The sequence below is a fragment of the Colletotrichum chrysophilum genome (genome assembly GCF_026319265.1).
Source record: "Colletotrichum chrysophilum strain AFK26 chromosome Unknown scaffold_45, whole genome shotgun sequence".
Classification (NCBI taxonomy): Eukaryota; Fungi; Ascomycota; class Sordariomycetes; order Glomerellales; family Glomerellaceae; genus Colletotrichum; species Colletotrichum chrysophilum.
In genome coordinates this window covers 212,007-225,451 of record NW_026517332.1, presented here as the reverse complement: position 1 = coordinate 225,451, position 13,445 = coordinate 212,007, and the positions used below count along the sequence as shown (strand labels likewise).

Sequence of the window (13,445 nt, the reverse complement as noted above, 5' to 3'; positions counted from 1 at the left end):
GGCCGACCGAATTTGAGCCGGCGTCGTGGGTCGGGGAACAGGGGGCCTCGCGATCCGTGGCACCAATTGTTGGAGGATTGCGAAGAAACGAAACTGGTATAGTGCCGAAATCGGGCGGGGGTCCCGTTGGGATGGATGGATGGATGGATGGGAGAGCCAGGATTGCGTCAATATTTTCTGGAATGGAATGATCTGCCACCCAATGACGGTATATGTGCATACGGCGTTGTTTGGTAGGGGTTCCTCGATCCGGTGACACCCGATGATGTTACTCCGAGCCGACGAGGAATCCCACGAGGGCGGTATCCGTGAGAAAGCTCCGAACCGAAGTTGATGGCTTTTGTTACAGAACTCGCTGGCTGCCTGGCAAAACGGACAGGAAGAGAGGAAAGGAGGCGAGCTGGAAGTAAGACTCCCACATCGGGAATAGTGTGAAGTTGTTTGGTTTGGCCCCCGGCCATGGGGAGACCCTCAGATTCGTCGCGGTGGTGGTGACTCTGGTGGTGTAAGTCCCTGCATAAGCCAATCAGAGACCGATCGCAACAGACGCAGGTCGAGCCCACAGAAATGTCGGCGTAGAGTGGAAGCAGACGCGTTGAGAAGCTTTCATAATGCTGCATCATCGTCTTCTAATGCACTCCGGAACCTATTGGTGCTGCGTGTTGCCTCCATGACCGTGACTAGGACTCTGGGCTGTTGCTCTCTGCAGTTTCGGGGGTTTCCAGTGTCCCCTCGCGCAAGATGCTAGGAGCCGGGCCATGCCCGTCCAAACAGTTTCCCCTCAAGTCCGGTGCCCGAGCTTCAAGCAGCTTGCAAAGAACGGACGACCGATGCAGCTCCGAACTTCATTTAACTGATCTGCTTTCTTCCGTAAAACAAAGGGGGGACACTATTATTCAGCCCGGGCAAACAGCTGCAGAACTGCTTTTCTCCTTTCCTCCTTTACTCATCCCTGCCGCCGAAGTTAAGACCTCCCTGCGCGTCTCCTTATCCCTGGTATTCCCAAAAAGAAGACATCGCCCATCTTGTGTCCTTTTCTGGAAACGCCTTCGTCTCGTCTGGAGCTAATCCTTTCTGTTTGTTATTGTGTGTTGGATGCTCGTGGCACATGTCATTCGCCAGACCAGCCAGATTGCCAGGTGCCTGCCAGAGTAGAAAAGTCCTTACCCCAATTGCCCCCCAATCTTTGCTCAGCGGTGGCGACGCCACTGCGTAGGTAGTTAAGGCGAACGATACATGCGGGTACGTAGGCAGGAGAAAAGCAGAAAAAAAGAAACAGAAAAAAAGCGAAGAAAGTCTAATTCCGTCATCCTCTATGTCGGGTCCCTGTCCACCACCACCCATTACCTCCTCCACCTGCGCCTGCACCACCAGTATCCGTACGTACTGCGCTGCGTGCCTGCAACCCGCGCAGCGCACTGGGCGGTCATTGCGTCCGACCGCGTTCCGACTTTTCTCTCTCCGTCGGTCACCGTGTCACAAGGAGCAAAAATAACGGTGCGAGAGCAGTGACATTGGCCTTCAGATTGGTACCGGCACAACAACAACAACAGAGAGACACCCTTCGATGGCTGCGATTTCCGTCTATTTGGGATTTTCTGCATCTGTTCATACCGCCCACAGATCCAGCACACAGCATAGCTAGCGCCGAACTCAGCTCGCCGCCGCTGTCTCTGTTCCCGTTGTCTCTTTTTTCCCTGGGCACCGCTCTCCACCACCAACACCATCCCGTCCACCACCGAACCGAAAAGTCAATCTTGTTGCCAGCCGGTAGTGGGTAGGTGCCTGCACAAATATAACCTGCGAGCCGCCCCTCCCACCATACTTCCTTACCCCCTTGCACTCAGCCTTCCTGGTCTGCGCGCGCAATCTCCAACTTCAATTCATCATCCTTCAGGGCGACAGCGACTTCACCTCCCGTCCACGATTGGCCTTACTGGCTCAACCCAATAATTTACTGAGCTCCTGAAGCTCATTCACCCCTCCCATCGTCCGCGATCATTCCGACGCTTGCCCATCATGGCGTGGTCAAAGTCGACGCGGATCAGCATCATGCTGGCCATCGATGTCGTCTTCTTCCTGGTTGAGCTGATTGTTGGTTTGGTTGTCAAGTCGCTGGCCCTGACGGCGGATGCCTTCCACATGGTACGTTTCGCCAACTGCGCGGGACCACAATGTGCGACACATTGCTAATCGACGTAGCTCAACGACATCATTTCCCTTTGTGTCGGTCTTTGGGCTGTCGCTGTCGCGAGAAAAGCCACCACCGACAAGTACTCCTACGGCGTAAGCTACCTCTGTCTACAATATTGAAGCACTTCTCAGCTGACTTGGACTTTGCAGTGGCTGCGAGCAGAGATTCTCGGTGCCTTCTTCAATGCCGTCTTCTTGATTGCTCTCTGCGTCTCCATCATCCTCGAGGCCATCACCCGATTCTTCGACCCTCCCGAGATCGACAACCCCCAGCTTATCCTTATCGTCGGCGCCTTCGGCCTTGCCTCCAACCTTGTCGGATTTTTTGTCCTCGGCGGCCATGCCCACGGAGGTCACGACCATGACCACGACCACGAGGAGGGCGAACACGACCACGACCACGCCCACGCCCATTCCGACGAACACGCCGCCGAGGAGGGCCGTGCCACAAACGTAATTAGCGAGGACGGTACTGCCGGCGATGTTTTCCCCGAAGCCGTTGTTGCCAGAGTCGCTGCCTCGTCCGAGACTCGCCACATTAGATTCGAGGGAGATTCAGACCCGGCTGACCGTACTACGAGCCGTGCTTCCACTTCCAAGAGCCACGATCGCCGCAAGAGCAGCAACCGCCACCACTCCCGCCTCACTAGCATTGAGGACCTCAGCATTCATCCTTCCAGCTTCCGTCAGGAGATTATCGCTGCTACCCGCCCCCAACTTGATGGCCAGGAGTCGACGAGCGAGAGCGAGATTGATGAGACAGTTGTCGAGGACGGCGAGGCTGACGAAGAGTCTCCTCTCCTCGCGAACAATGGCAACAAATCCTACACCAATGACCATGGCCGTGGCCGCTCCGCCTCTAAGCGCCCCAGAAGAGAGTCCAGCCTGCACCATGACCACAACCACAACAAGGAGAGAAAGAAGGCATCAAGCAGCCACGGCCACGATCACGGCGACATGGGTATGAACGCCATGGTTTTGCACGTCATCGGTGACGCCCTGGGCAACGTTGGTGTCATCGTCACGGCTCTCATCATCTGGCTTACTGACTGGCCCGGCCGTTTCTACGCTGATCCCGCCGTATCTCTGTTCATTACCCTCATCATTCTCAAGTCTGCCATCCCCCTCACCAAGGCAACCTCCAAGATTCTCCTCCAGGCCACTCCCGACCACATCGACCTGAATGATATTCGCGAGGACATCCAAACTCTCCCTGGCGTTATCAGCTGTCACCACGTCCACATCTGGCAACTATCCGACACCAAGATCGTCGCCTCTATGCACGTTCAGGTTAGCTTCCCCATTTCGGCTGAGGGCGGCGAGAAGTATATGGAGCTTGCCAAGCGCGCTCGCAAGTGCCTTCACGCCTACGGTATCCATTCCGCCACCATCCAGCCCGAGTTCTGTGGTGATAAGGACTACCCCGAGGACGAAAACGCACACCGCGCGATGCAGTACGATGGTGCTGCTCAGACTTTCGGCTCGCCGAAGCAGGCCTGTCTGCTGGACTGCGTCGAGAACTGCGTTGGCAAGGGCTGCTGCTCTGACTCAACAACCGCCGGCGGCAGTGTGCGCAGCAACTCTGCTCACAGCCACAGCAGTCACAGCCGCGGCAACGGCCACAGCCATGACCATGACCATGACCACGACCACGGTCACTCCCACTAATTCGTCACTCGAAGTGGTCTTGCGGCGCGGTCCTCTATTAATAATACCCTCTTTTTTCTCGGCCGCGCCATTTGGATAATGGGTTCAGGGGTTTTGATCATCACTACAGGCGGGGCTTTTTGCTTTTTGTCGAGCTTGCAAAGTCACCCAGAGCAGACTTTGCCGATCAAAAATTACACTGGCGTTCAATGGACTGGGGAGCGTGGGTGAGGGGATAAACGTGACGATACCAAAGACGCAGGAGAGGCCGCAACGGCGCAAGCTTTTGGCCGCCGCAACTTGGATCGCCGCACACATCTTTCTTTTTCTTTTTTCTGTGCTTTTGAGCAAAATTTCCTATGTAAGCATACTAAGCCGCGAGTCTGGACTACATACACCACGGAGAGGGCAACAACCCGTTTTACAGAGAGGGTGGTGCTTCCGGATGGAGAAGCATTGTACAATATTATAAATTCAAAAACAAACAGTGAAGTTAACATGACGTCAAGTGCACCATCTGCGATGCGCTTCGTGATCGAGAACGGGGCTGTTTATCCAGAGAGAAAGGTCGCAATGAACATGACACGCTGTGAAACTAGACACTACGACGCTACAATGAGCCGCATGAGCCTCAGTCAGATGACTTGACCAGTCTGAGAGCTGTCGCACATTACACACATTGCGGAGAGAAAACAGTCTTGTCTCATTCGACACCCAATTATTGCGTGGACTAGGGAACTCCCCGAGGACTACCTACTCCAGTCGAGGGTATCATTAAAATTCTGGTTTTCTCGAAAATAGTTTGTTTGTGTACACGCGCTGCTGCCTCGCGCGACTTGAAGCGTCCCCCGGCCGTCTCTTCCCCACGACCTTCGTTCCCTTGAGCCGCACACTGTCCGTCCCCACCAACCCAGTCCGTTCTCTTCCCCGTTTTTTTTTCTTGTCCCAAGACCAAACGCCTGGTAATGCTGATGTGATGTCTCGAGGAGGGGCCGTGACAAGTGAAGAAAGGAAAATAAATTACGAAGAAAAGAAATGCTCATCAAGACCAGTAATTGTGCAGAAAAACTGTCGAGGAGAGTTCCCTCTGTCATGCGAAACGCAGCTGCCACTCTCTTCTCTAGTTCTTCGGGGCAGACGTCGATGGTCTCTTGATGACCAATTTGACGCGTTTGGATGCCGGCTGGCCTTCGGGCGGTGGCGGGGAAGCTTGCGAGGGAGGCTTGGGCGGGAGAGATGCCACGGGCGGCGGCGGACTAGCCGCTGGCCCTGATGAGCCTCCTCCCCCCGACGAGCCTGTTGGCAACGGCTTGCGTGCTGGCTTTGCCATGATACTGCTCTCAGATGGGGCAGGCGCTGGAGATGCGGCAGGAGAAGGCCGCACACTGAACGGAGAAGCCGACTTGTGAGTCTTGACGTGGGAAGGGTCTCTCGGGGGCGGCATCTGGGACTTAACACCAAGCTTCCTCATAACCTCTTTGAGTTTCGGGTGCTTAAACCGGAACATCCTGCGTCGCTTCGGAATGGTGCCGTCAGGGCGCGCGTTCAGTTTCGCCTTCTTCAGCACCGGGGACGCGTCGTCTACGCCAGGGACCTTGTCAGGTCGGGGACGCTTCTGTGATTTGCTGCTCGGCGTGTCAGACGAAGACCCCGGCTGCGGTGTAGAGCGGCCATTCTGCGCGGAGATCGAGCTTGACGACAATTGAGGCTTCACAACTGAGGGCTTCGGGACTGGAGGTTTGCCCACAGAAAGCTTGGTGGTCTGTGACGGTCTTGATGTGGGAAGCTTCACCGTCGATGGCTTGGGGGTTGATGGCTTTGGTGTCGTCTCCTTCCGGATGGTTGATGCAACGATCGAGTCTGCTTCCCGAGGTGCTGGCGATGGTGCCGAAACTGGTTTTGGAGACTGCACGGCTGGAGGTGGGGTGGGCCGAGGGGCAGTTGAGACAGGTCGTGGAGCCGAGGGTAAAGGCTTCTTGGCTATGCCATTCTTCATATTCACAATCAGGCGTTTGGGTTCGGGAGGTTTGGGAGGCTGCGGCGGCTGTACTGGGGGCGGGGGCGGGGGTGGCAGCTGCTCTGGCACTGGTTCCTTCGGCTTCGCCGATGGCAGCGCTGTCTTGTAGTACGACTTGAAGTTGACCATGAACTGCAAATTGTTAGAAAAGCCATTTCGAGGAATGAAGTTGCTTACCCTGCCTGGATGAGGCTTGACAGGACGAGTGACTCTCCATCGCTTCGGAAAGTTGAGAGTAACGGTCCATCGGTCAGCGACATCAAACATAGTCCCACACAGCTGTAAGAGCGTGATCTTTTCAGCGCGGCCAAGAACTTCTGCGTTCAGAGCCTTCCACACTGTCTTTTGCAACGCCTGCTCGTGGTCCGAGTACTGTTCCTCCATTTCAGTCCTCAGAGCCGCAAGCGCAACATTGACGTCCTGCTTCCTTGCAAATTGCTTCCGCCGCTCCTGTGTCCTTGCTTCGGTATCAAAATCTACTTGCAACTCGTCCCCAATAGGGCCACGTGCGGGAAGCTTGGGTTGGGACTGTTCGCCGAAAGCAAGAGCAGCCAAACCTGTACAGAAGATGTCGATGACCTTGTGTCGGACGAAAGGAGACCTGTCGGTGCTAATGACTGACAACAACAATCTGAAGACCGGCATCTCCATCATGAAGCCAAGGTCGACGAGACACTCGAAAGCTTTGATACGCACCAAGTCGTAGGTCCCGTCCTGGAGGTATTGCCAAAAGTTAATGGGACTTTTGGGGATGACTCCTGCCTTCATCAGCTTCCGCCAGCATTCGAGGGCAGTAGTTGTGTAGATATTTTGGTAAGAACTGTTCCACTCATCCATCCTACGGTGGCGGTCAATCTCGGCCAAGACTTCAACGAGCACTGCCCGCTCATCGACCGACGTATCAAGGTCCATCTGATCTCCAGAGTCGCGTCGCTTCTCAGGTACGAGACTCGTTGCTAGAGCATCGAGGATCTTGGAGTTATAGAAATCTGCGGAGTATGGGTTGTTGTCGTTTTTGTTGGTTGCCAACTCCTTCAGCAAAAGCCGTTGAGCAGGTTCAGGGCACTTGCCAGTCGAGTCGCGGATTTTGGCGATGGCCATCGGCAGTGCACACTGGACTATGTACTGCTTCTTGTCCGTAAAGTCATTGTGCCTTGGCTCGCCTTTCTCGTCGCAGAAGAGCTCACGGAAAGCCCTGAGGAGGTGAGTCATGCCTGCCATCCCAACCTTATCTGTGGCGTGCTGATGCAACGTCTCAGCAGCCATCGTTCTTATGCCGTGGAAGTACCGCCGGTCGACGAGGGTTCTCGTCAGAAATGTAGAGACCAGTGGATGTGGTGGGCTCTTCCGCAGGTACAGCATCGAGTCTTGCTGTGCAACGACGTCTCGGTCTTGTTGCAATTGAGAGACGTACATGTAGCTCTGAAGATTGGTCTTCATCTCGCAGGCCCACTCAAAATCAGCGTCCATTCGGATCCATTCGTATGACTCCTGGTCCATGGCTTTCTCGATGTCGGGTTCCCATTCCGCAAACTCCCACTTTCTCACGTCTTCGGGGCCGGTTAAGACGTCTCCCAAGCAGTACAATAGCGTTTCCTCGTTGTTATCGGGGTCTGCCGCTGATTGCGCGCTGAGCTTCTCTGTGGCCCGCCTCTTCCTCTTGAGACGCTTGTACTTCGTGTTGTACGGGATTTCGAACTTAGCCGCCTTAGCTGCGTCTTCGCGGATTTCCACGATATGTTCATATGGCGTCCCGTCGGCTTCGTGAATCCTTATCGTCATTGGACCGGTGAACAGTCCAATCGTTTCCTCAGTCTTGACGCCGTGGTATTTTTCTTTGATAGCACGCAGGAATTCCGTCTTCTTCAGAGTTTGCGCCTCTGCTAGGGCTTTGTCCTGGACTTGTCGGATGTTCATCTCAACGCATAGTCGCTTCTTGTTGAAACGCTGAAACACATCGAACCGTGGGCAGCCAGATCCGTAAACCCATTGGCCCCAAAATGCCTCCAGTTTATTTCGGGCGTTCTTCTCGCATACTCGTTGGAACGACTCCGTGTTGATGATCCACTCGCTTTGTTTTTCTCCAATGTTGGCCTTGTAAAGAATGCGAGAAATGATGCGTGTCAGGTTCGTCTGAGCAGGAGCCTTCATCAAACGCTTGTCTAGGATGAAGAGCACCAAAGGGGCTTTTAGAATCATGAACTCCATCTCAAAATCTCCCAGGTGCAGGTTGTTGCCGAGTTCATGTAATGATGGCCGCTTGATATCAGTGTTGACCAGCTGGTCTGACATGGCTTTCATCCGGAATCGATAGTCGTTGTTGCCGCAAAGCTTTTTCAAGAAGAGGTCGGTCATGTAGTAGGCGATGCCAATGACAACCCAAAGATCTCTGCGCGTGTTGGGAAACAAGTTGATGCCGCTCCATTGGGACGCCAAACTGAAAACCAGTTGTCTCGTGACATCCACTTCTGGGTCGATGATTTCCTCAGGAAAAAGAAGTCGAGTACTCACAAAAGACATTGACTGTAGGGCCACAGTATCGTTCACCATGTCATCCAAAAAGCACATCTTGTAGCTCTCGAAAGGATACCTGGCAAACGTAAGAGTGAAGAAGTCGGCTGCTGCTGCTAGTGCTGCGCATGTGTTCTGGACCTCTGCTGCTCTTCCGGGCAGGCAGTAGCCATGGATTTTGAGCGCACTAGCGCCGAGCTTCTCGTCGTTTTCCTCAGTGCGGAAGTTGGAGAAAAGGTCGACGTGCTCAAAGGGACCGACCGCGAAGCCGATCTTTTGCACCGACACCCTCTTATCCATCTCGAATGTCATGATCTTTTTGCGTTCGTCTTCCGGATCCACAATCTCGTCTGACAACGATCCGGAGCAGACTACGGTCATTTCGAGAAGTTTGTCCTCCTCAGTAAGCAAATAGTCCTTGTCACAGGTAGAGTCGCCAACATGGGCCTGATCCCGGTTGCCGTTTGTAGTACTGTTCGTATTTTGTTGCGTAGCCAGGGGCTGCCACAGAGCGTCGCCGAGAGTCCTTGGGCACTTGACGGCTATTGACCACGTGGGAAGCTGTCCATGATCGTCAATGCATGGGAAAATGCAAGACGCGGTTCCGGGTTCGATGGAATGTCTTGTGTATGCGTGAGGGTATCTGAGATCTCCGGGATCGACTCCGACGAACTGGATGCCATCTCTGACAAGCTTGGTCTCGAACGGTATCGTCACTCGGTACTCGCGGCTTCCCGACAATTCGTTCTCTGGAGGCTCAAAGGAGCTCGGGGTCATGCTCGAGACGCGGATCTTGAGCATTGGCCGCTTCGGCACTCCTGTTCCTGACTCTTCCTTGACCTTTTTTAGGTCCCGTAGGTTGACTCGCAAAGCACCGTCTACGGGCGTACAGCCAACCGTCTCTCTATTCTCGGCGGGCACGTCGCTCTGTCGGGTATGCATGAGGGGTCGCATCCGGATCTTCCTCAGGTCGTGGTGTTCGGCGTTCCAGTTGTAGTATGGCGGGTAATCCAGCAACTTATACGGGTCCCGGTAGCTCGCTGAAACTTTTTTAGGGGTGCCAACGGGCTGCGAATCCTTGAGAAACTGCACCGTGACATTCTTGAGATCGATTTCGGATTGTCGCGCGTCAATGGCGAACTCGTCAACGTGAGTGCCGGGCAGCTCGGCGAGCGTGATGTGGGACACTCCACGGATGCGTTTCTCGCGAAAATTGAGCTCGATTTCAACATCTTGTCGAATGACGAAGTAGGGGTATGGAGGCTCGTCTTTCATGGGGGGAAGGTCGTCTTCGGAGTCGCTGGCGATAACCTCCTCAACGGCGGGGGCAGCCGCAGCGGCAGCTGCGTCGAGGTGGTTCATGATGGCCTATGATGCGCTCGCGACGACGGCGTCGCAGGCATTCATCAAGTAAGACGTGGAAACGATCGAGTCGCGATGGAGAGAGGGAGGTAAAGTCGGCGAATGTGGGCGAGGAAGGTGCGCCGGCGCGAGGTTCTCAGGTGCGAAGTTTGACGATGGCCTTCACCATCCTGTCGCTGGGGCCGTCGTTATCGCGAGGTTGGGTTCGTTTTGAGGCAGCTGCGACAGCGAAAAGGCGAAAGTATTATTAATGGAGAGAAGTTTGGCGCGAAGTGAAAAGAAGTCGATCGTCTCGACGGCGGCGAGAAACTGAGCGAGAGGTGGGAGCGGAAGATGAGTCTGCTGCGGCGACCAAACACCGGAATTCTGTGGTCGGCAGTCGATGGTTAGTTCAGGCCTTCCTTCCATGCCTGGTCAGCGCGTCCACGGTCCGCCGCGACAGGACAGCAGACTGGACCTGGATGGAGCTACCACCTTGGCTCCTGCGCCGTTGGGTGGGCCTTTTTCTCATCGGGCTTACGTAACTTGCAGGCGTGAGTGTGTTGTCGGTCGTGCCTTCCACCTCAGTTCAACTGGAGGGGTTGGTCGTTGGAGGAGCTGGTCCGTGCCATCACTAGGCCTGAGGTGTCACGCCGCCGGCAAGGAAGCTCAAGCTTCAACGGTCCGGTCTTCACCTCTCCCGCCACTTCTCAGAATCTTCCTCTCAAGCCCTGCAACGGACAATTACGACACAAATGGCATTTTCACAACTTAGCTTAAATGCGTTTCTCACAGGCACCTCTTCGCGTGGAGCAATAACATGAGTTTACTTTGAAAAACTTCTCCGTCATCGATTAATTCAAACGCTTGTTCTTGAGCCATGCCACCCAGCAGTCTACAATGATTAATGTTACAACACATTGACACACATTTCGCAGGACACTGCGCCAATGGACCTCCTACTCAACACACGGGAAAGCCTGTCAGTGCCTGCCTCGACGGTCGCGACGCCTCTTCCTCGCCTGCACCTTCAACGTTTCCTCGTCACGAAACTCTTCGGGGAGATCGAAATCGATCTCGGGTATCTCTGGAATCGGATGTCCCCATGCAACCACTTTACGACCAGCCCGCCTGTGCCGATGCAAGGCCGCATCTCGCTCGTACCTCTTCTTGAAGAATGACTTGAACTCCTTTGGCGGTTCCGGCTTTGGTGGAGGCCGGGGTTGTATTATCACCCTTGGGCGCTTCTTACTGTTCTTTGCTCCCTTCGACCTTGCTATCGCTTCTTCGTGAAGCTGTTGCGACACAGAGTCATCGTCGGAAGAGCCAGGAGGATCACCGTCACTGACATTACCAGCGTCGTCTTCCTCGGCATCATCCTCATCACTACCTTCGGAAGAATCCTCATCACTCGTTTCTTCCGCCTCCGCCTTAGCGAGAGCACGATCCTTTTCGGCTTTGCGGCGCTTCTCCTCCAGACTCCATTGACGGAATCTCTCGAGGATGGCTTGGCAGCCTTTTATAAAGTGCTGCCTCGCCGGTTCGTATTGCTTCTTTCGACTCTCCGTTATGCCACTTACACCCATGACTCGCAGCCAGTCGTGACCTTGCAAACCGCCCAGCAGACGTGCGATTTGGTCCTTCTCGTGTTGAGCCCGACCACGCTCTGTGTTACGAATGGACTTTTCCAGTCTCTCGGCCCTCTTGTGCGAGGGCACGAAGGACGCATCTGGCAGAGGATCCTCAGCAGGTTCTCTCTTGTGGGAAATCCCGAGGAAGTCAAAGTCTATACGCTGTGCATCGACGAGATCGCTGAACAACGCGTCACCGTATCCGCGTACCGGGACTTTATGTGCGCTGGGCGGGATCGTTGAAGCGTCATTCGGCGCGCTGGGTTCCGCACCGGTGAACGGAAGCCATGGTGCCGGTTGAAGGCGTGTGGGGTTCGAGTCAAAAATGACTATCGGGGTATCGACGTTCAGCAAGTCTACAGGCAAAGGGTCAGTAAGTATCCTGTAATGCCGTGTCGACCCGGCACAAGCACGGCAACGGAAAGCATGAGCATGGAGCATACGTTGTTCTTTTGGATCATTTCCGATGACCTCGTCATACTCGGGGAAGTATGCTGACAGCTCGCTCTTGAAACGAGTGGCCTCTTGCGAGCGCAGTTTGCGGCCCCCCTCCTTTGTGTGGGTATCGACCTCGCGGGGCTGCAAACGATCCAACTCATGTTTAATGCCGTTGATGACTTTTTCTTGATGTTTTGTCAACTGCGGCGCATTATCGGTCGCGGGGGTCGAGGGGGCTTTCAGGGGATGCACTGTCGCGACGTGTTGTTGCGCGGGTTTCGGGGTCGGCCTCGGTAGGGGGGTCGCCTGAGGCGTCGTCGTCGTCGGTTGCGGAGTCGGGGTGGTGGTGACGTTGTGGGCGGCAGTCGCGTTCGCAACGACCGGCTTGACGGGCTGGGGAGCAGGTTTGATGAGGATTTCGATGCTCGAACGCGATCTCTTCTGCTTCGGGTGGTCGAAATCGACGAGATCGGCCGTGTCGAGCTGGCGCTTGGTGCGACCGGGCAGCTGGTGGTGGTAGGCGGAGATGTTTTGGGGGGCGGCGCGCGTCACAGTGTTCGCTGCGAAGGCCTGCTGGTGCTGGTGCGTTGGCTGCTGCTGGACGGGGACGGGATGGGGATGGTGAAGGGAATGGGGATGAAGCCCTTCAGCGTTGGCCCTCCGGGTGGAGCGCGTGAGAGAGGCCATGGGCGACGATTGAATAGCCATTCATTGTATTCCCGTCGGCTCGTCGCGAGGGCGATTGACGTGTCGATCGATGAATTTTTTTCTGCCGCTTTTTTTCGTCTCGTGTCGTCGTTGATGCGATGCGGGAAGTGGCCTCTCGGGCACCTCTGGCAGGATTTGGGGGGGGTTGATTCAGCTTGCTCTCTCCCCTTTGCACCCTTTGGGGGGCTTCCTCGCTGTAATTGGCACTGTCCTTCTTGGGGCGCGTCGTCCTCTGCCAGTGTGCCCAGTGCTGCGACTGCCTGCCTGGACCAGTGTTTGCGTCCACCACGGTGATGCCTGCCTTTGTTGGACGTAGTGGGTGGCCGTTGGACTGACAGTGGCTCAATGCCCATCGGCGGTACCGAAGGAGGGGGGGAGAACCAGTGACCACGATACTTGTGTCGCCACCGAGATTGTGTGGCAAGTGTATGTACATTCCCCATCTTCCCGGGTGCAGCTGCAGCCTGCAGAGGACGGGTGAACCTGACCTCTCTGCTCCTCCCTCGCGTGTCTGCTTTCTGCAGCACCACCTCACCTGAGCTCGCCCCTGGATTGGAAATTCTGCCAGCCCGACGTCAATGCATTGTCTTGAAATCGATAATTCCATGGCCAAGAGCACTAGGGTGTTTGAACCTGGGCCGTGTTTTGCGAATGCATTGCGACCGGAGTCAGTCGTTGTTTTCCCACATTCTTATCGTCATTACATCATACACAGCAGTCGATTTGTGGTCGCAGCTAAGGTATGCATGCATGTCTGGAGACATCATGATTGCTCACTCAGCTTGCCTTAGTACTTGTGATCCCGCAAAGTGACAAGCACTTCATCTTTGGGTATGGCGCAAAAAGGCGCTCAACTTTTCATTCTGGCTTGCAGCAAACATCAAGGTTTGCGCCCTTCGAAAGATGCACGTCCGCAGTCATGGACAACAGACTAAACGAGAGAATCCACGACGGTTGAT

At 55.0% G+C, this 13,445-nt stretch overlaps 3 protein-coding genes across 3 annotated transcripts; 1 reads left to right on the top strand and 2 right to left on the bottom strand.

The window, feature by feature from the left end:
* Nucleotides 1-2,019: 2,019 nt before the first annotated feature.
* Nucleotides 2,020-3,861, top strand: COL26b_006250 (uncharacterized protein; the record flags this gene model as incomplete). The annotated part of the gene is made up of 3 exons (XM_053179073.1): nucleotides 2,020-2,145; nucleotides 2,203-2,286; nucleotides 2,344-3,861. The coding sequence occupies 3 exons, from the start codon at nucleotides 2,020-2,022 to the stop codon at nucleotides 3,859-3,861; spliced, it is 1,728 nt and encodes a 575-aa protein (XP_053037014.1).
* Nucleotides 3,862-4,960: 1,099 nt separating this feature from the next.
* On the bottom strand, nucleotides 4,961-9,730 carry COL26b_006249 (uncharacterized protein; the record flags this gene model as incomplete). The annotated part of the gene is made up of 2 exons (XM_053179072.1): nucleotides 4,961-5,989; nucleotides 6,035-9,730. The coding sequence occupies 2 exons, from the start codon at nucleotides 9,728-9,730 to the stop codon at nucleotides 4,961-4,963; spliced, it is 4,725 nt and encodes a 1,574-aa protein (XP_053037013.1).
* A 962-nt stretch (nucleotides 9,731-10,692) lies between these two features.
* COL26b_006248 (uncharacterized protein) lies at nucleotides 10,693-12,465 on the bottom strand (the record flags this gene model as incomplete). The annotated part of the gene is made up of 2 exons (XM_053179071.1): nucleotides 10,693-11,696; nucleotides 11,784-12,465. The coding sequence occupies 2 exons, from the start codon at nucleotides 12,463-12,465 to the stop codon at nucleotides 10,693-10,695; spliced, it is 1,686 nt and encodes a 561-aa protein (XP_053037012.1).
* Between the last annotated feature and the right edge of the window lie 980 nt (nucleotides 12,466-13,445).